The sequence below is a fragment of the Patella vulgata genome, chromosome 9 (assembly GCF_932274485.2).
Source record: "Patella vulgata chromosome 9, xgPatVulg1.2, whole genome shotgun sequence".
Lineage (NCBI taxonomy): Eukaryota > Metazoa > Mollusca > Gastropoda > Patellidae > Patella > Patella vulgata.
In genome coordinates, this window is record NC_065887.2 from 13,881,624 (window position 1) to 13,903,887 (window position 22,264).

General features: G+C 37.8%; 1 protein-coding gene across 1 annotated transcript in view; it reads left to right on the forward strand.

Moving 5' to 3' along the window:
* The window catches only part of LOC126832665 (uncharacterized), a 65,846-nt gene that overhangs the window by 39,004 nt on the left and 4,578 nt on the right, over positions 1-22,264 (forward strand). The window contains exons 11-14 of the mRNA XM_050563528.2: positions 12-87; positions 343-408; positions 1,088-1,180; positions 1,588-1,690. Of these exons, the coding sequence (XP_050419485.1) occupies positions 12-87; positions 343-408; positions 1,088-1,180; positions 1,588-1,690 (338 nt within the window). The remainder of the gene's footprint in view (positions 1-11; positions 88-342; positions 409-1,087; positions 1,181-1,587; positions 1,691-22,264) is intronic.

The window sequence follows — 22,264 nt, forward strand, 5'->3', positions numbered from 1 at the left end:
ATATTTTTTAGGGACAAAAGTCGTCATAAATCTGAAGAAATTGAACAGTATGATAAACTCCGTTCATCAGTAGAAGTATTTTTTAAAGTAAGAACTTGTAGTTGCTTTAATCACACGGGTATGATTTTGATACGAATACACACACACAGTGTAGTGACGTGGACCGGATTTTGATACAAACACACACAATACAGTGACATAAGCATGATATTCATAAGGTCTGATTTAACGTTTTTGGGAGATGGTTCACAAAGTTTCAAAAGCCAAAGTGGGGTAATCGAGTCTCCAACTTCAGACTAACAATCATTATGTGCAGTTATTATAGAGTTTTATTTTATTTAGGTATGCCAAGAACAGCTGTCAGAATCTACGTTGAGCAAAGAGGCGGTGAAAATTATATTTGAAGATGTGAGTGGTTTGTCAGCTATTTGACACAATCTACGTGTATGTTGTAGGAGCCGCGGTGGCTTAGTAAGTAAGACGCTGGATCGATAACCGGGGGGGGGGTGTCTCGAATTCGCTCCCGGTATCGTTTTGTCAGCTATTTGACACAATCTACGTGTAGGAGCCGCGGTGGCTTAGTAAGTGTTGTTTCTCCTTGTCAGTGGTGCAAGACACAGGATCTGTCCAGTCCCGTTTGGATGTCCCGTGTACACATTGGTGTTTACGTAAAAGAACCATCGACATCTGTAATCGAAATAAGAGTAGGTCGTAGCGCCGCTGTCTGAGACATTCGGCATAGCTCCTTGTGTACGCCCGTCTTCATTAGCCCAATCCTTCTGTAGAACAGTAGGGCGTTTAAACTACATTTCATTTTATTTTGTAACTTTAAAAATGCACAATTGTTTTAGAATTTAAAATATTCTTGAAGTGCCGATTTTATATCATAAATTTTCCTTTCATCTCAGTAGTTTAGGAATAGGATTTTGTGGTCATGTAGTGGACTGTTTGGTCAGGTAAATTTGCCGAGCGCCATTTATCCCTAATTGATTGGAACCACTCCTAATTTTAACCTAGAAATATATGATACAAACAGCGATATTTTGTTCATTTTTAATCTTTTGTTTTCATTGAATATCAATAAAAGAAACGTTTTACACAAGAACAAAGAGATGCTCTGTTTGAAGGTCTGACGTTTGAAGAGTTTTTCAGCAAGCTTGACCAGAACAATGATGGAACGGTAAATACATACTTTATTTCTAGTATACATTAGGGAACCAAGGTGACTCAGTGACCAAGGGGCTGGTCAATCAAACTTCTCGGGAATTCCCAGTCCCATCTTAATTAACTATTGTTATAAGTGGCCGAGGACGAAGAGATCAGTAATAAGAAAAGGCGCCTGGTCTTTCGGACTGGACGCAAACAGAGGTCCACTTGAAAATTGAAAAAAAGAGAGACAGTGGGGTTCCCGTCAATAATTTAAGATGAACCAGGAAACTTTTATGGAAGACAAACGTTTCTAATATTTTAAGATACCAACAATATTTCCCTCGTATAGAATATAGTAACTAAAATAACACTTTTCAAATGGGTAAATGACAGAGATTTTCATATATTTCCTCGATTTTCTTTTTTTCCATGCCACAGGTTCAGTTTAGAGAACTGTTAGGTTTTATTGAATGGAAAGGGGTATATTCAGGCCAGAAATACATTGGATTCGACAGAAAAAATATCACCGACCAAGGGGCTGGTCAATCAAACTTCTCGGGAATTCCCAGTCCCATCTTAATTAACTATTGTTATAAGTGGCCGAGGACGAAGAGATCAGTAATAAGAAAAGGCGCCTGGTCTTTCGGACTGGACGCAAACAGAGGTCCACTTGAAAATTGAAAAAAAGAGAGACAGTGGGGTTCCCGTCAATAATTTAAGATGAACCAGGAAACTTTTATGGAAGACAAACGTTTCTAATATTTTAAGATACCAACAATATTTCCCTCGTATAGAATATAGTAACTAAAATAACACTTTTCAAATGGGTATATGACAGAGATTTTCATATATTTCCCCGATTTTCTTTTTTTCCATGCCACAGGTTCAGTTTAGAGAACTGTTAGGTTTTATTGAATGGAAAGGGGCATATTCAAGCCATAAATACATGGGATTCGACAGAAAAAATATCACCGATCTGAAAACATTCGTTTCGTCATTAATCGGAGCCCTTATACAAAATGCTCAACTGATAAATCTACAGGTAGGTGTTTTACTTGGTAACAGCTTTGTGAACATACCATGCGAATTGACACCCAGAAAGCACAGCACAGTCAACTAGCAGCAAAGCTAATCTGGACTTTGGTTACGGCTTTATGGGTGGGGGGGGGGGCATTGACGTAAGTAGAAAATGATCAGTTATGTGAACTTTAATTTACTTTTGACTATGTGTGATACACGAGGCTAAATCTTGTTCGAACTATTCTCTCTCTTACCAAACAAAATCTCACTAGTTTGACCTTTTCCTGGAATTAGTTTAGCAAATGCTTCGTTCATGATTGAAAAGGGTCCTTGTGCAAGTTGGGGAGGCCGAGGCCTTGGTCACCCACCTGAACCCGCTATTGGCATCGACACATCAATACATATTGGCATAGGCTTACATCAAATCCGAATCCAAATACACAAACCGGTGAATCCGCCGGGGTGCGTTGAATTCTCGGATTCAAAATGGTGGTTATTTGCAAGTTACCAACAGCGCATGTCTTAAATCAAATCCTGATTCGTAAAACTGATTGTTTGTGACGAATCTAGAAAGTAAATCTGAAAAGAAAATCTTGAAAATGAAGCTAGGAAGATAATCTTGAAAATGAATCTAGAAAATGAATCTGGAAAGAGAACTTAGAAAGAGAATCAATATCTGAATTCGTGACAATCAAATACGACCACAGACACATTTCTGTTGTTACGATACTTGCAAAGTCAAAATTACTCACATTCCTATCGTTATAGCCAAGAATATGTGTGTATAGAATTCTATTGTATGCCTGTTTTGCTTCATTTGTGTTAGGAAAGTTAAGACGTTTTGACTTTTGTTCCTATGGTACTGCATAACATGATAATTTTACAAATTCTGGTAAAATTAGAAGTTGGGGTCTACATTGTATTCATTACATCAGATGGTTTATTTGTTTGTATAATGTGTTTTGTATTTTAGCCAAGGGATATTGATAGAACAATAGCTATAAATACAAGCTATGTTGGTACGTTAGATTTTGAACTTGAAGATGCAGATAAAGAATTTCTGGAGCAGGTAAAGTATTTCACGTTTAATATTACCCGGATCCTTTACTGTCATAATGGTTGCAAAAACTTATTTGAATATAGACCCAGCATATATTCGTAACACCCCGTTTTATCTGGATTATAGAATGAAACATCGATTTTATCCCATAGTTGAAGCTACATATGACAAGAATGACATGGATTTTAATATATCTCTAGCATATATTCGTAGCACCCCGTTTTATCCGGAATATATTAAGGAACATCCATTTTATCGTATTTTATCTTGTATATGAAGCTACATTTGACAAGATTGACATGGATTGTTTTTTTTATAATTGATTAGGCCTACATTACTTAATCACAGTTAATTGTTCCACGAGACTATTTTATCCTATATAGTTCACTCTATGTATAGTTAATTGGTTTTTATAGTCAATTAGGCCTACATTACTAAATCATAGTCAATTGTTCTGCAAGACTAGTTTATTCTATGATAGATCACTAGTATGTATTGTATCTATTTCAGAGAGGATCTAATGCAGCTAAAGCATTTTTCGATATGAAACATACAAATGAATGTGGGTGTTCTGAAGAGAATTAGATTCAAGTATTTTAAACATACTCCATCGTCAGGGCCGGGTTAAGACACACAGTGGCCCTAAGAACTTAAACGATTTTGTTGCCCCAATATATAGCCTATATACTTCAAACCATAAACAGTATTAAAGCGTAAACAACCAGTCAAGCACGTGGTTAGGGGTTTTCTGGGGGTTTATTTATTGCTATAAAACAGGTAACAGTAGTAAGACAAAACCAATGAAAACTAATTAAATGGTCTTAATTAGTTTTTGAATGTAACAAAGCAGACATTCTGCTGTGCCCTCATTCCCATGATGCAACTTACCACGTGCCTATTTTGTTTAATGGTTAATCCATCACTGCCCATGGTAAAACTTGTTAACAATGGTCTATTGGACATTGTTACTCTTAACAAGAAAATAAATGTATTTGCCATAGGCATTGTTCTTCTTACCACGAACATAAATACATTTATTTTTATATTATATCACACTCAAATTAATCATAAACCTACCCGAGTATCGAAAATCCAAGTTCTGGCCTGCATGCATTAAGGTATTTTAAAAATAAAAATATACTGGTCTCAGCCCACATGTACAGTGGAATTGTCTCCCTTTAATCTTATTGTCCCCTGAACACTGATTTGACAATCGCTCTGTGCAATTTGGACAATCTCAGTACAATGGTAATTTTAACAAATGTCAGAAATCTATTGCATCTAAAGCATCTAAAGCCCTGTATCAATTATATAATGTTCTTAACAAAGTAAATCTTAATGTAAAACAGCAATTTTATCTATTTGACTCTTATATAGGATCAATTCTTAATTATGCTTGTGCGAGTTGGGGCTTCCATAGTTCTCCAGACATTGAAAAACTACACCTACAGTTCCAATCTGTTTTACAGACCTAATGCGACATCCGTCTTTTATCTCTGTCCAAGATGACTGACCTTTAAAAGGTCAGACCGCTGTAGTTCTAAGGGTGACGTCACATCACAATGTTTACCAACAAAGCAAGATGGCATCGATAACGCCAAAAAAGATTACTTCTGTGGCTTGTTTTTGTTGTTTTAAAACAAACACGAGCAGGTCAATCAGATTAGACGGTAAAAATGTACTTCTGAAAGAATTCAGAGTAAACAAACAGAAAAACGTCAAATTGATGGCCACACGTGCGTTGTTTACATCGAACGTAGTAATATGAACTGGTACGGGCAAAATTATATCGTTTTACCCATTTTACGCCTCCGCGTACTATTTTCTGTACCTATTTACGCTAAATATGGAATATTTGTTATCAAAATATACTTCAAACACCTTTATTTATTTTTCTAATACTAAAAAAAAATGTTTCAGAATTTAATTTGTCGAAAGAAAAAAGTTAATATTTTGTAGTCATTAAGTCGCATCAATGTCATCCTTAGCAGTGATTGAAGCGGCCAAGCGAATATTCACTGCGGATCAGTGTGCTACAGTTCTGTAAACGGACATTACTTTTAAAATCCTCTACGCATAGTGCTTCGGTGTATGGAGAGCTTGGAAGAACAACTCAATATTACTCCTGACTAAATTGTATATTAAAATATTGGATAAATGTTTTATCAGATAACAGTAGTTTAAAATATATTGTTTACAACCACTCACGGGTTTCGGATTTGGACAGGAAATACAGTAATAAAACATGGGTGTTCAATGTTAAAAGTTTACTGGATAATCTTGGCTGTTCCTTTTACTGGACGAATCAAGATTCTAATCTTCCTTATTTTAAAGTTTTAAAAGCTAAACTGTTTGATCAATCTATCCAAGAATGGAATTCTTCACGTTTTGCTTCATCTAAGTTAAGCACATATAATTCGTTCACAGATTTACCTCTATTTAAATTTTATCTATGCATTGATGACCTCAAACTGAAGTTTAGAGTAGCCCTCAGTAAATTTAGATGCTCGTCGCATGCGCTCTGCATAGAAACTAGCAGATATTTAAATACACCCAGGAAAGAGAGATTATGTAAATATTGTACACTGAAGACGTTGGAAGATGAATACCATTTTTTGTTAATTTGTTCTGCATATAATGCCTTAAGAAAATTGTATTTACCATCTAAGTATTATACTAGTCCAAATATCTATAAATTTGTCTCTTTGATGTCGTCAACTGATCAAAAACTTATTATATCTACAGCTAAATTTATATATTTCGCTTTTGCTCAACGTACAGCATTACCTTCCTAAACTTGAAAGTTAAACGCACAGCAGATTTTACGATTTAACGTCGGAAAGATAAGTTGGCAGAGGATAATCCAATAATTTACTTAGGCTTCGATAATTATGGTAAATGGAAAGCGAGTAAACTACCAGTACAAGCGAAAAATGGACCCGCTCTCAAAATAATCAAGTCACGTGACAAGGCTGCGTAAACTATAATTTTCCGGCTTTGGGTAGTACATTGCGCTTAAAATGAGTTTGAATAATTTTTAGTCCAATAGATCACTGGCTCAGAGTAAGAAGTTGGCTCGCTTACCTGGTGATTCTGTGTTCTAGATTTTCTGGCGTGCCCCCCCCCCCCTTCTCCGTCAGTGATGCAGGACGGACGGCCTGGCAAGGGACAGCGTATAGCTCTTCGGATGGACGAAAATCCGAGGTCCCGTGAACACATTAGCGTCCATGCAAAAGATCCCTTGGCAGATGGAATTCGATATAAGAGTAGGCCGTAGCATCGCTGTCTAGACAAATTTTCCCTCATAGCATACTGCATGGCATATGTCCATCTTCATTAGCCCAGTCGGAGCAGAAAAGTTAAACCCCATTTCATTTCCAATACCGAATCACATAGATTGTGCGTGAAAAGGCATCTTTAATGCAACACTAAAAATAAAAAGGAAACGCAAATGAAAAAAATAAAATAAAATATGATTTAACGTCTTAACCAACTGTACTATAAGGAAATTGTTCCCGGACAACAGTGCTACGGCCTACTTTTAATTCGCATTTCAAATATCAAGGGTTCTTTTCCGAGCAAGTGTAAACGGGGTCTATGTTTTTGGTCCCATCCGCACGTTTAGACGCTGTTCCTTGCAAGGCCCTCGGTCCTACACCTCTGACAAGAGGAAGCCATACTAAAAAATCTCAAGTAACTTTCTCAACCCACGCCGGGACCTCCTGGAAACACAGCATGTTAGTTGTTGAAGTACGATGATTGTTATTTGATTGACATTTAGTAATTGAACATATTAACACAAGGTACAATTTTATGGATACACAATTACTAAATTTAATACTAAGCGACGTTTCCACGAGGATACTAAAAGACGAGAGTATCCTCGTCGAAACGTCGCTTAGTATCCTCGTCGAAACATCGCTTAGTATTAAATTTAGTAATTGTGTATCCATAAAATTGTACCTTGTGTTACGATGATTGTTATTTGATTTTAATAATAAGTATTTTATATTTTATTGACTTTGTATATGATCTTCAGGTGTAACAATACACGACCAGTCCCGTTTCATCCAATAAATCACACAAAGATTAAAATTGTGGCCAGTGCGAGTATATGATTTCCAGGTGTAATAATTCACAACCAGTCCCTTTTCATCCTGTAAATCACACAAATATTGATATTGTGGCCAGTGTGTGTTTGTGTCGTTAAAGGACAATATTGGTGCCAGTCATTATCACATATGTGATAGAACTGGTTAAACACGTTCCAAATATTATTTTTTCACAGAGATCATTGCTAAGATAGATGAGTAATCAATGTTTCAACAATAGGAAGTGACGAACGCAAAAGGAAAACACGAGTTATCCCTCTATAAAACTGGCTGAAGTGACGGGTGATAACAGATACATGGGCGAATTTCTGCTCACTAATAATTCCTTCGAAGACCAAAAGTTGTTGTATGAGACTGTGAAAGGATATCTGACAATTCAAACAAAATTGACTGTCACTAGATAAGAGAACATGAAAGAAAAATAGAAAAAGACCGTGCATTACCAATTTTTTTTTTATAAGTATAGAATGAATAAACACCCGTGAATGTACGGACTGTTTCTATTTTTCTCGTGTTCTCTTATCTAATAACATTCAATTACTTTTTTGAATTGTCAGATATACTCTTACAGTCTCATATAACAACTTTTGATCTTCGAACGAATTTTTAGTTAGCAGAAATTCGCCCATGTATCTGTTATCACGCGTCACTTCAGCCAGTTTTATAGAGGGATGACTCATGTTTTCCTTTTGCGTTCGTCACTTCCTATTGTTGAAACATTGATTACTTATCTATCGTAGCAATGATCTCTGTGAAAAAATAATATTTGGAACGTGTTTAACCAGTTCTATCACATATGTGATAATGACTGGCACCAATATTGTCCTTTAAGAGACGCAAAGAAAAGCTTCTAGTTGTTCCGATTGGAGGAAACACCGAGGTCCAGTTTATACCACAGGCGCCTGTAACGTGGGAATTATTTCAGAAATTTGAAAACTCGCTTGCGAACATGGACGTAACAGACTTTAGACACTATACTTAGTCATAGCTTAATGTTATTTTTGAAATATTTTACACGTCACAAACGCCTGTGGTTTATACCACCTGCCGCATGTTGAAGTTCTCCTGACATATCTAAATACTTGTATAGGCTGTCCGAGCATGATTTCCCCCATAGCCTACTATATCGCGTACGTCTGTCCTCATTATGTCCAGTATGCACAGAAAAGTTGGACGTTAAGGCCATTTAATTTTGTGCCATCTTATAAAGTCTTCAGTTGGCTTGACCTCTGAGATACTTTGTCATGGACAGTAGTTTTAACAAAACAGAAATGAAAAGGGCCCAGGTTGTGACGTGGTGTAGTTGGACATTTTAAAAAATAAAGATGAACACCCGATTGCACGGTTGCGCAATGTTGTTTTTTTTTAATGTTTTATTCCGGCTTGGGTCGATTTGTCCAGTTTCGTAATTACGTAGTAATAGATTTGACCAGAAGCATCTGACTGGAATTGACGTATTACCCCTCTCCCCCAGCAGAATAAGTTAGAGTTGAACATCCAACCGCACTGTTACTCAATAAGTGGGTCGTCTGATTGTTTCCGTGTTGGATGGACTCTCCAAATTAACCGGGTTTTCGTAATTACGATGTATTTGATTGGACTGGATGGATCTGACTGGAAATGGTTCCTTTGAAAACATCGACCCATCTCATGTTTTTTCATTCATTAATGCTCGCTATCTCAATGCCTCGTATAATTCCTGACCTTTCTTGAACTTTAAACGGCTTCTCTTAATTCGTGTTCAAAAGAGAAGGCCAGTGTTTTAAATCTCTACGACCCTCTGAATATTCACTTAATTACTTCCTCAATGATTCAGACACATTACCGAGAATTGTTTCCGTGACCACAATTCGAGTCATCTTAAATAGGACACTGAAACTGGGTTATGGCGCCATCTTGTCAAGAACTGGATGCCAGTAGTCTTAAAAAATGAAAGAAAATGGGGTTTAACGTCTTACTTTTCGGCACCGATCACGATCAGGCCAATGAAGACGGACTAACGTCATACAGAGTATGAGGGGGAATTTGACCCGGGCAGCCGCGCTATGGCCTACTCTTATATCGAATTCCAACTGTCATTTTTGTTATGCGCACGCCACCCTATGACTATACGTTGTTCCCTTGCAAGACCCCACCCCACCCCACCACTGACACGGGGGAGGTACACCAGCCATCTCTTTAATATATAACTCGATGCCAGCATAATACAAAATAAAGAAAGGCTCAAACGAAAAACGAGACCTCGGAAAATATGCCAGAGTGTCTGAAGTTTAAGAAGAACCACCACTAATTTTCTCTTGCAGCTCATTGACAGATTACCGTCTTCTTAGAAAATTGAATACTCATTAGCATGGTGATTACCGAGAAGAAGATCTGATTATTTTCCGCTTAAACTTCCAACCTTTGATAATACAGAATTAGACGTAGATGAGATTAGCTTTAACCTTGGTATTAATATTGTTAGGACCACTGCAGTTCATTAAATCTGAAAAACAAGGATTGTCTGCCTAGTCGTTCAGAAAGGACAAAAACGTAAAAAAACAAAACATAAAAAACCTGTAGGTTCATTCGTAAACACGCAAAAAAAAGCTTTGAGAGTTGGAAATCAAAGAGGTATAGACGGAAATAGAAATTCCGCTGTCCGGGCAAAATTCTCCTCCATCATATTCCCACGTAACCGTACAAATTACCGTAAGCCCCATTCCATTCGTATTATTCCTGATCATTCTTGAACTTTAAACGGCTTCGCTTTATAATAGTGTTCAAAAGAGAAAGCACATTCCACTCGTACTGTGAAGTCACCCCCTTCTCTAAGAAATCTGGCGGTAGTTGAACGGTAAGGACGTTAGCTTTATATCCTTTGTTAGTAAAAAAAGAATAGAGTTTAAAGACTTCCAAGACTCGTATAGTCCGTACCGCCGTCGTATCTATTGCTACAAATACTTGGTAATACAAAAAGATTGAATGACTTCAAGAATCAAATTAGATATTCTACCATTCATTAAGTCCTATCGATTTCTGTTGAGTAAATGAAGTGTTTCTAACCAATTAACGAAACGCGCGCTCAAACAGAACAACCTTACTAAGGAATCTAGTTCAGTTGCTTCATTAAGTCTATCTTATAGCGAATGTCTGTCGGAAGAGTTCATTTGTCTGTGACAATCTAAGACAAGCTGATCAAACAGAATGAGTCCGTACGAACAAGGAAGCCTGGTAATGACTAAAAGCTTATACATAATACGAAGATTGGGTGATAGCATCAGATCTTGTCGTTCTATTTAGACCGAACATTGACCGATAACTATGTCACTGCTAATATGGCTCAAACCATCAAAATATCATTACAAAAATTTTGTTTAGGACCTCTTGTTACCATTGTAGAAAGATTGGTCAATCAAAAAATGAGGTCGGAAATGGCGTTAAAAGTCCACTCAACGCTATAAGGCATTTATGGTAATTCATTATTATTAGTAATTGACTTAAATACCGACCGCTTTAACAGTGGGAAGAAACCAGAAATCTTGCAGAAAAGTCATTACGTTTTTCTTTTTGTCTTCTGTTCCGTGATTTATATTTTACCGGACTCAATTTACTCATGTTGACGTCATAATAAAAACAGAAAATCAATACACAACAGAACTTAATACATACGGGTACCAAAAATGCATCTCGTTACCATATCAATTCTCCCCCCCCCCACCCTTTGCCCCCATTCACCTACGCATTGCCTGTGCTATACAACCTTATAAACCTGTAACGGTAAATCTCTTTGATCTTTGGGGTATATTTTATGCCCGGAATAACTTGAGGTCTGAAAGTCGGGGCGGCTTTGGATATATACAGGGGAATTTGGGGTTATTCTTCTGAAAGTTTTTTCTTTAAACCTGTAACAGGTTATTCTTCCAGGGTAGGTTTTTGTCCCCATAAGAAAACATGATATAAGGTTTTTCTTATGGGAATTCTGGGATATTCTCATTTTGCGTACATGTAAACATAGACGGTTTATAAGCAAGATAAAGTCCTCGACTTCAGTTATGCTGGGGAAGAAAGACTGAAGCAAAAAAAACATCGATTTTTCTTTTCTTGGGTTGTTTTCTTCAGTCTTTCTTTCCCCAGCATAACCTAGGTCTCGTCCTTTATCCTACACGTAATGCATACAGTTGGGAGAGTCGGCGAGTTCAGATTCTGGATTTCTGAATTCACTCTTAAGGGTCTTTACAAAGTAGTGTTATTTATTATAAGTCCATGGTAGAAGAGACGGGGCGTTCAGAGTCTTTATGTGTAGGATAAAGCACGAGATTGAGGTTATGCCGGGGAAAGAAAGACTGAAGAAAATAACCCGAGTTTTTTTTTCTGAAGTCTTTCTTCCCCAGCATAACCGAAGTCGAGGACTTTATCTTGCTTATAAACCGCTTATCTTTACATGTACCCAAAATGAGAATATCCCAGAATTCCCGTAAGAGAAAACCTCATATCATCTTATTTTATGGGATAAGAACCCTACCCTGTAAGAATAACCTGTTACAGGTTTAAAGACAAACTTTCAGAAGAATAACCTCATATTCCCCTGTATATATTCAAAGCCGCTTGGCAGGGAATATACCCCAAAGATCAATGAGATTTACCATTACAGGTTTATAAATACTCCTAATGGTCATTACGGAGGTGTATTATTATGCACATGTAATAGACTTTGACCGGCTTTTATTCTTGTAATATATTCTTGTTTCAATTATAAATACAATTTATATTTTAAACAAATATAATTACATAATTTCCCTTTCAGATATATTTGTTGAATGTTTTAATATTTGATCGGTGTGAATCGTTACCAATAGAGATTTAACATTTCCTATTAGGGTTTCCTTTCTCTTTACTCCCACCCACCCTACCCGCAGTAGACACGCTCCTCGATACGCGAAAGACTCCTCACACCCCTCCCCGGACATGCCCCTCGTCATATCACTCTCCATTCTAGAATCAGTTATTGGTACAACCATGGCTGCTAATTCTACATCGTGAATAACACCCCCTCCCCAACCCCTGAGGTCACGCACGCTTATCGATGTCCCACATCCAGTTAATGATATGATTATTATTGCTAACGGCACCGTGAATGATATAAGTGCTGCTGGCAATTTAATCTGTTACCCTAAATAATCAAATATATGTCAGCTATTTTTGGTAGGAAACTCTATATAAGCGACGAAGACCAAGGTTTGTGTAATAAACTCAATAAGAATTATATTTGTCCAACCCAATTAGTTTATATAAAATACTATAATTGGTTGTAGTTGGTCAATCTATACGAGTTTCTCCAGGTTCATAACTATCTTTATATAATAAAAATGTTCGATTGATGTGGACATGTCTATAAAACAAGCATAATGTTAGCTGTTTAGAACGGAACAGGGCTTTATTTACAATTCAGATCATAATATACATATGCGTGATAGGTTATTAACAAGATAGAGGCAATTGAATCCTTCGTCAAGGAATTATCTTTAACAACACACATTATTTGATCATTATTGGTTTCTTGGTTAAATTAAAATCTTCATTATATTTAAAGGGCGTATGGCTCCATTCTTTGGAACGTTACAATAGACGAACATGGGTCTAACAGCTAACATCTATGTAATATGAATGTATATATAAAAGTGATTTATATTTTATTTTTAAAGAAATCGATTGTAATTTCTAATCAATTATGTTCGATGAAATACGTTAACAGTCCATATTGAACGACAGTTGTTTACGTCTGTTTAATCCATTCTACACGTTTTCTTTGATTATTACACTTGACTAATGATGTACTGATTATAAAATGTTCATTGTGTTTTAGATATTGGATATTAGGATACCATATTGTCCAGGCAAGATAACATTAATACTGATTGAAATGGACCAATATTGATTTCTAATTCGTGCTTTTAATTTTAAATATTGCGTTAGAGGTTTAGATTCTTTAACAGTATGAGATCTTATATAATACAGTTAAATAATTAGTGGTATTCGTGAAGAAGCCATGGTGGCTCAGTGACTAGGACGTTGGCTCGCTAACCTGGAGGTCCCGAGTTCGATCCCTGCATTGGCCAAGAAAGTTCATCTGAATTTACCGGATGATTTCCCCTTGTCAGGGGCCGGGCAAGAAACAACGTATAGTCGTTCGAATTGGGCGAAAAACCGAGGTGCCGTGCACTCATTGACGTGCACATAAAATAACAGTTGACAGTTGGAAATCGGCATAAGAATATGCCGTAGCGCCACTGTCAAGGCAAAATTTCCCTCATTGGCCCAGTAGGAGCAGAACAGTAGGACGTTAAATCCCATTAATTTCATCGCCAATTGTATTTTATACACAGTTGTTAATTATAACATCTTCTTATCAAGGAGTATAACTAGGACCCAGCAGAGAGAAAGGGTACATGGTTTTGTTACTTGTTCAGACGGAAACTGAAATATGAGTAGGCCGTAGCGCCAATGTCAGGGGGACAATATACTTACAGGTATGAGTCGTTGACCTGATTAACATCCGAGGAACATATCTTTAAGTATTGGGATCCCATTATAATACGTACAAAATTTTTAGAACACGTACTTTAAAAACAAAAATGTGAATATATGTCACAGAGACAGGCAGGCATTGACCGCCCATTGGTAATTCGTAGCTCAGGGCTACAGCCTTATCGTCTTGCTTATCGCAACTGGAATTAAAGATTCGTCAGTGTAATATCGTACCTTTAAAATGTATTTATGAAGATGTTATACGTCCTAACGAGGAAAATGTCTACATCACCTTAAGGCCATTATTATTGATTCCAATTAATACCAATATCAAGAGCTAGAATCAAAAAAATTATAACCATTAAGATGTGCTCCTAATTCAACTTATCTTTCATAAAACCCACACTTCTGGAGACAAAACCCACTGGTCATCTCTCACGGTTAACCCTGGAACCTAATTCTCTCACTTACCTGGAAAACCCATCGGTTCTCCCAGCCATCAATGAAACCCACTGGTTGGCCCAGTTAACTTTGAACCCCAATTGTTCTCTCGGTCATATGGAAAAGCCATTGGTTATTTCACTTAACTGGGAAAATCATTGGTTCTCTCACTCGTCTGTGAAACCCACTGGTTCTCTTACACATCTGTGAAACCTACTGGTTCTCACATCACCCCTCTGTGAAACCAACTGGACCCCCCCCCCCCCCCACACACACCTATCTGAAATAGTCATTGGTTCTCTCACACATCCATGAAACCAATAGTTCTCTCATTCATCTGTGTAACCCGTTGGTTAACTCACTCATCTGTAAAACCCATTGATTCTCTCACACATCTCTTACACGCAATTGTCCTCTCACTCCTCTGTGGGGGTGTTGGATGGCCGAATGGTTAGCACGTGCGCACTGTATCATAAAGTCTGTCATTGAGTCAACTGGCGTGGTTCAAATTCCTCTGTTGTACGTGACAAGGAGTAGGGTCGCCTGTTCAGCCTCGTGGCTTTTTTCCGGGTCCTTGCACCCCCCCCCCACCTGCTAAAGACCCCTACATGCAACCGAATTATCGAAATAAAACTGAACCATGTGTTAGTCCCGAAATGACCTAGTTCCTGACTCCTCTGTGAAAACCACTGATTCCCTTACCCATCTGTGAAACCCACTGGTTCTCCCATACAACTGTAAAACAGGGGGACTATCTCACTCAACCGAAAACATCTTTACTCCCCTTCTCTTTCATCTTATTTGTTTTCTCTCACCTGTTCTATAATTTTATTGGCCGCCCAACTCTACTGTTGGGGTCACACAGCCTTCGCCAGTAACTCTTCTGTCTAATATTGGGGTCTCATGCATAGAGACTAAATTACATTTTCACTCTCAGACAAACTCACAGACTCAATCATTACCTTCCACTTTTCGGTCACACAGGCACATTCTCTACCTTTCAGGAAAATAACTGGTTCATTCCCTAACCCTATCTAGTGAATGACAGTGTTCCAGTTAAACTTTAAACAGTATAATTCATAATATTTATTTTATTTACAGATGCATTATGTAAGATGTAGATAAAGGGTTGGCCGTTCTTGCTATAATAGTTCAAAGACCGATAATGACATACGAATTTCAGTCAAATTACTTTATTCTGAGCAAAGTTAAGAGTGGTTAAAGTTTTGACAAGATAGTCCGGAATCCTACGATAAAAGTGTAATAAACAAACTCTAGATTATCCACATTAAAGGTAAATTATCAAACGGCAAAAGTGTTCTAAACCATTCAACATCGCGTTCATCCGATGACCTTGAGAGTTAATCATGGGCTTGTCATATGAATAAATGTCCATTTAATAGTTTATATAACATTTGAAGCCGAAAAGCAGATTTAGCCTTTGCATAATGCATCTTTAATCCAAACTGAATATCCATAAACCGTAGATAATCGTTCCTTGTGGATGGATCATTTATGCAATCATGATTACGTCTGTGTATAGCACATCGCAACAATACTACATACCAGCGTTAAAAGGCCAGTAGGTTCTCTTGATTACGAAAATGACCGAAAGCAATTATTTGCGCCAAAGAAATCTATGCCTTACAATTTCGTAATTAGGTTTAGAGAACAATCGTATAGGGTACTAATTGGATTATATTTCATCATGAAGTTTATTTACATTCGCAATTATATAATATTAACATGCAGACAAGATTTGCCTCCTGTGCCAATTAGCTTCTGGTCAACTAGCCAGAATTTCTAAACATAGACGCTTAATGAACAGACGCAATATATTGTCTTTGAATCGCAGCTTGACTGTGTGAAGGTCTGACACCGCGATAGCTAATAAAGCCTAGCACACGCCGGTGATTTTCTTTGACAATTAATAACAGATTATTAATTACCCCCATATTGCCAACCAAAAAAAATCGCACGTGTGTTTATCATTGCGACGGCGACGGATATCGACGTTTGTCCGGACACCAACAAGCGGACAAAATATCCAAAATGTTTGATAATCAGCGATAAAGAATTGTTTGTCTAACTGAGAATGGTGCCCCATTCGCTGTGTATGGGACCGCAAACAAAATCTAATGTTGACTATTCGCTGTGTATGGGACAGCAAAATCTTTCACGTGGACTATTAGCTGTGTATAGGACAGCAAAAAATCTCATCTGGACCATTAGCTGTGTATGGAACAGCAAAAAATCTCATGTGGACCATTAGCTGTGCATGGGACAGCAAATAACCTCATGTCGACCATTCGCTGTGTATGGGACAGCAAATAATCTCATGTCGACCATTCGCTGTGTATGGGACAGTAAGCAATCTCAAATGGATCAAATTTATTTTGTTTGATGAATTAGCATGTGATCTTACAAAATGACCACGCCTTCAAGTCGGTTAAGACATGATCAGCTAAGACCAAGAGAAAAATTCGCTGACGTGTGCATTAGGCTTTATAGACAACACAACCTTACCTCGAAAGAAAACATAGAATAATCAGCACAAACAATCTAGTAGGATTTATGACTCGGATTCAATCAAAAACTGATATTATTTTAATTAAAGCATTCGCCCATTTGTAGCTAATAGGACAACCGCACGACATGCAAACACAACCGATAAGACAAACTTGTAAACTAGAAACAAACTACACATACATTGCTTACAAATAAACAGCAAATATCAAATAGATGTTCATTTATATTAAGGATGTTTTCCTAGGCTGTGATCAGGACATACCACTGAGATAAGCTACTGTTAGAAAGGTGAAGGTCACTCTGCCAGGCTGGAACATGGGATATACCGCAGGGATAAGCTACTCGAAAGTGAAATCGTACCAGTCCAAGATGGTCGTTAAAGCAGAGTTTCATAACACTTTCAAGGACATATTTCGAAAATAGATTACATAACTAAGGGACGTGTTATCTGGGTCAGATAACACCGGATTTTGTTTTAAAAAAAGAGTCCGGAAAACTATCGATTTTACAACTTGCTGTAGCCTCTTCTTAACCAATTATGTTCTATATAAGTGTATGAAGGTGTAAATTGAATTCAATTAAATAAGATTTTAGAGCACTTGAGTGAGAAATAGCTACATTAGATGAGAACTGAACAATTGAATCCTTATTTAATCAATATGAAGACACGATTTAAACTGATAAAATCAAATCTTGAAATGTTCCCACTGCCTCCTTCATGAAATTTTCCAAGTCTTAAAAATTGTAAGGAAATGGGGTTAAATGGCCTACGTTTCTGCAGCACAATGACTGAAGTGGGCTTATAAGGCAAATGTTGACCGGACAGTGGCGTCTCCGCCTACCCGAATTCTGCCAACAATTAAGACACTGTCCCATGTTCGACATGCACCGGGGGATCACGTGGCTAACTGAGTAAGACGCTAGCTCGCTAGCCTGGAGGTCGGGTGTTCGATCCCTTCATTGGCCGAGGTCCCGTGTACACATTGGCGTGCACTTAAAAGATCCCTTGGCAGTTGGAATTCGATATAAGAGTAGACCGTAGTGCCGCTGTCCGGGCAAAATTTACCATAGCACACTGTATGGCGTATGCCCGTCTTCATTAGCCCAGGTTAGGAGCAGAACAGTAGGACGTTAAACCCCATTTCATTTCATTTCATTTCGACCTGCACCAATGACAAGGCGAAAACAAGTCGAAAAACCCGGGAAACTTTCTAGGCCAATACCGTAATCAAACCTCGGATCATCTAGATAGTGAATCAGTGCCTTAATGAGCACTGAACCGCCGTGGCTACATTGAAAAATTAAAAAAACAAATAAATAAAATTAAATAAAGAAATATGTTTAACAAGATCCTGAGCTTCGTACACGCTGGCAAATCGCTAGTGGAGAATGTGCTTCGATCGGAATAGCTACAAGTACCCATCTTTTTTCGCAAGCCTTGGATTCTTTTTTCTTGAGTAATGTGTTTCGAAGTTATATACGAGGCATTGACAGCAAACAACACCATGCAGCTTCTATCTACATAGCAAACTACATCGCCAAACACAGTTGTAAAATTGTGAAATAGGGTTATAAAACATCCGCTTCTACCCAGGCAATATTGCAAACAACGTTGTAATGTGCCAACACCCATTTAAACCACCGTGTTTTATTGCATCTATAGGCGAGAGTTTCATAATTTAAATCACACAGTGTGGAGAGAAGATCGTCCTCTACACGGAGTACTCACGTTTTCTAGTACAAACGTAATAGAATTACTTTAAACGAGTCAACGACCTATTATTCTCAGAAGAAAGGGATTTTCTTATTATCCGATAATCTTCTCGGTGGAGTTCACAGAAACGGCCATGCCAGAGAGACCCGAAGCTGTGAAGCAACATGTTTTTGCAAGAGATTAAGACGTCAGAAAGAATGCAGGTTTATTCTGATCCGAAGTGTATATACGTTAAAGTACCTTAACTTAACAGGCTTCACAAAGTCTTTAAAAATAGCGTTAAAGCTCCCTGATCTTGAAGAAGTACATTGGTCCTGAGCCCACGCATCTTTTATTAAACGCATTACCGTATTCCTCTAGACCAGTGATTCTGAACTAGTTTGCCGCGGCACACGTGTTCCGTGACACCTTCCAAAGTGTGCTACGAAATTTTGAACGGCACTCTAATAAGACAGTTTCTCACTAAGAAAGTCAACTGTTTGACTGATGAAATTCGAAACACTGCAATAGAGTAAGTTCATAGTTAGTTTGAGTCATCCTATGTGCCTATGACAAGTCTGTGTCTACGGCTGTGTGCCGTCTATGACTTGACATGTTTTTATTTTGCAAAATCCAAATATTTTTCATATATATTTAGCCAGGTGTGCCACTATTTTTTCATGTGTTCCAATGTGTGCCGTTTGCAAAAAAAACCACTGCTCCAGGCTTTGAGCTTCTTTGGGTTCCTCCATATCCCCATAATGGGGTGGCAAAGAAAATAACATCATTTTATTAGAAAACTTTCAATTAGCACGAAGCAAGCAATGCCACTGTTAGAATACATCAATCCTATTTCGTTTCGCGTGTTATAGTTCAAACTTTCGTCTTACTTGTCTTTACTACACTAGGATCTGGAAGAGTTGCTATATAACCCGCGTTTTGGTTGAGGTGAGGGATTAGTCAATGAAACGGTCTGTTACGGTGGTGAGCTTTTGGCGTAAGGTGCACGGAACTGCGGGTTATCCACTAGAAACATCAATGCTGATTGGCTAATCGAATGTCTGACATCATAGGGTCAAAAGAGGCTCGTATGACTTCTAACGCGATCTCCCAAAACATTTGGCCAGATTTTCATGTAGTGTAGGCTATCGAAAATATATATAAAAAAGGAACGAAATATAGATCTGTATTTTAATCAGATTGAGAAGACATCATATGGTATTGGGTAGTTAAACCACAATAAGGATCCACAGAAGACAGACGTACTTTAAAATTAAACCATTTCAATTTCGATGAAAGTCTTTCTCTGTTATTTGAATAATTATGTATTTAGGGTAGCGACCGTTTCACGAAGATGACTGGCTGTCGAAATGGGTGTGATTGTTTAACGCAGATGGTTGTTTTTCTGTTGTATAAGGGCTGACTGTTTAACGAAGATGTTTGGTGGTTGTGTTTATATCTGTTCAACGAAGATATTAGATGAATGTATTTATATCTTCTTGATGAATGTGTTTGTATCTTTTTGATGAATGTGTTTATATCTGTTTATCGAAGATGATTGATGAATGTGTTGATATGTATAACAAAGATGTTGATGAATGTGTTTATATCTGTTTAACGAAGATGTTTGATAGATGTGTTTATTATCTGTTGGTGTTAGCGTGTTAGTTGATAAACGGTGTTGAGATGTGTTGGGAGTTAGTTCTATAAAAGTACAACTGACAGTGACATCCATCTTCTTTCTACATTTCTAATACGCGATCTGTCAGCAAGTTCTCTATTAACGTGTTACTCATTGGTCGATCCGCAAGACTAATAGTCCCTTCAAACGCGCAAGTTGAACTGTTTTTTTGTTGTTTTTTTAAAAATAACCTAGTTTAACTTGGGCGTTTGAAAGCAAAGGTGGGGGTGGAGCAAATTAACCAGTTGACAATCTGTTTAAAACACAGATCCTATTTCGTTTTACTTGTCTTTACTACACTAGGATCTGGAAGAGTTGTTATCATTGGCGTGTTCTGAATGGTGTGAGACATTAGCCAATGACACCGTCTGTTACGGCGAGTTTTAGTCGTGTTTTGCGCGGAACTGTGGATAATCTACTAGTAACATCAATGCTGATTGGTTAATCAAATGTCTGACGTCATAGGGTCAAAAGCCGCTCGTATGACCTCTGACGCGACCTATCGCTACAACCGGTCAGATATTCATGTAGTATAGGCCATCGAAAGTATAAAAAAACGAAACGAATATAGATCTGTATTTTGATTAGATTGACCAGTTCAATAACTTTACTCTAATATTATACCTGGTAGCCAAGATGGCTCAGTGAGTAAGGCGTTGGCTCTTTAACCTGGAGATCCTGTGTTCGATCCCTGCTTTGGCAGAGAAAAGTTCAGGTTAGCGAGCCACTTAGCCACCGTTGCTCCCTGCATCTATACACTAATTGGTCTATTCATTCAAAATTCCATTGACAAAGTGTTATCGTCATAAACGTTGCCCATTTCTGGCCTCAAATACACAATATATCTATTTATACACGTTTCAATTAGAATTCCCGTGTCGTGTATATAAATTTTCATTTAATACACCCAATCGCAAAATGTCACGTAAGAAGTATTTGTCCAACGTCATGGCTACAGGTTGAGACAGATTCTGTGCACAATTTACGATATGGTTACTTCTACTGACAGATCTGGCACCAACTATGATTTCATGTTTATATTGTGGCATATCAGTGTAGGACATGGCAATGAACAGCGTCGAGTCGTTAGGATGGGATAAAAAAAAAACATGTCTCATGCACATGTTGGCGTGCACGTAAAAAACCCAGTGACAATTGAAATTCGGAATAAGAGTAGGCCTTGGTTCCGGAGTCAGAGATACATTTCACTCATATGAGACTAACCCGGTGCAGAAAAGTAGTACCCTAAAGCGAGAATTTAATATTTTCTAAGAAAGTCAAAAATAATTATTTCTATATCTTTTGCTCAATAGGTTGTCAACTCACTATTATACGATCATAGGCATTATTTCCCACACTTAAAATTCATTGACACCGGAAATAATAACACAATTACCTCCCTTGTTTTCCTATTACCCCCACGGAATAGCTATCTTCAAACGTTTGAATTTAAAGTTGAAAATGATAATTTTGCCAATTTCTCAACTGGCAATAGTGAATTATAGTATTAATAGGATTATTCTTTAACAGGGTAGGACTGTTTATAGATACCATCTATTTTAAGGCTTTATTGTAATACATTTTAAACATATAACTTAAAAATTTCAAATCGTAATCTTAAACCCCATTTAAATGGGTGACACGGAGTAGGGTTGCCTGTCCAACCTCGTGGGGGAGCCACGATGACCCTGTGAGTAAGACACTGGCTCGCTACCCTGGAGGTTGCGGGTTCGCTCTCGATGTTGGCCGAGAAAGTTCATCGTTTATTTTCCGCAGGGGTTTCCCCTTGTCAGTGGTGCAGGACAGAGGGGGGGGGGGTGAAAAGGACAGCTGTCTGGTCGTTCGGATGGGACGAAAAACCGAGGTCCCGTGTACACATTGGCGTGCATTTGGGATTCGATATAAGAGTAGGCCACAGCGCCGCTGTCCGGGAAAAATTCCAACATAGCACTCTATATGGTATATGCCCATCTTCATTAGCCCATTCTGAACAGAACTGTGGGACGTTAAACCCCATTTCATTTCATTTCATTTCCAACCTCCTGGGTTTTCTTTTCCTCTTGGTCACCAGG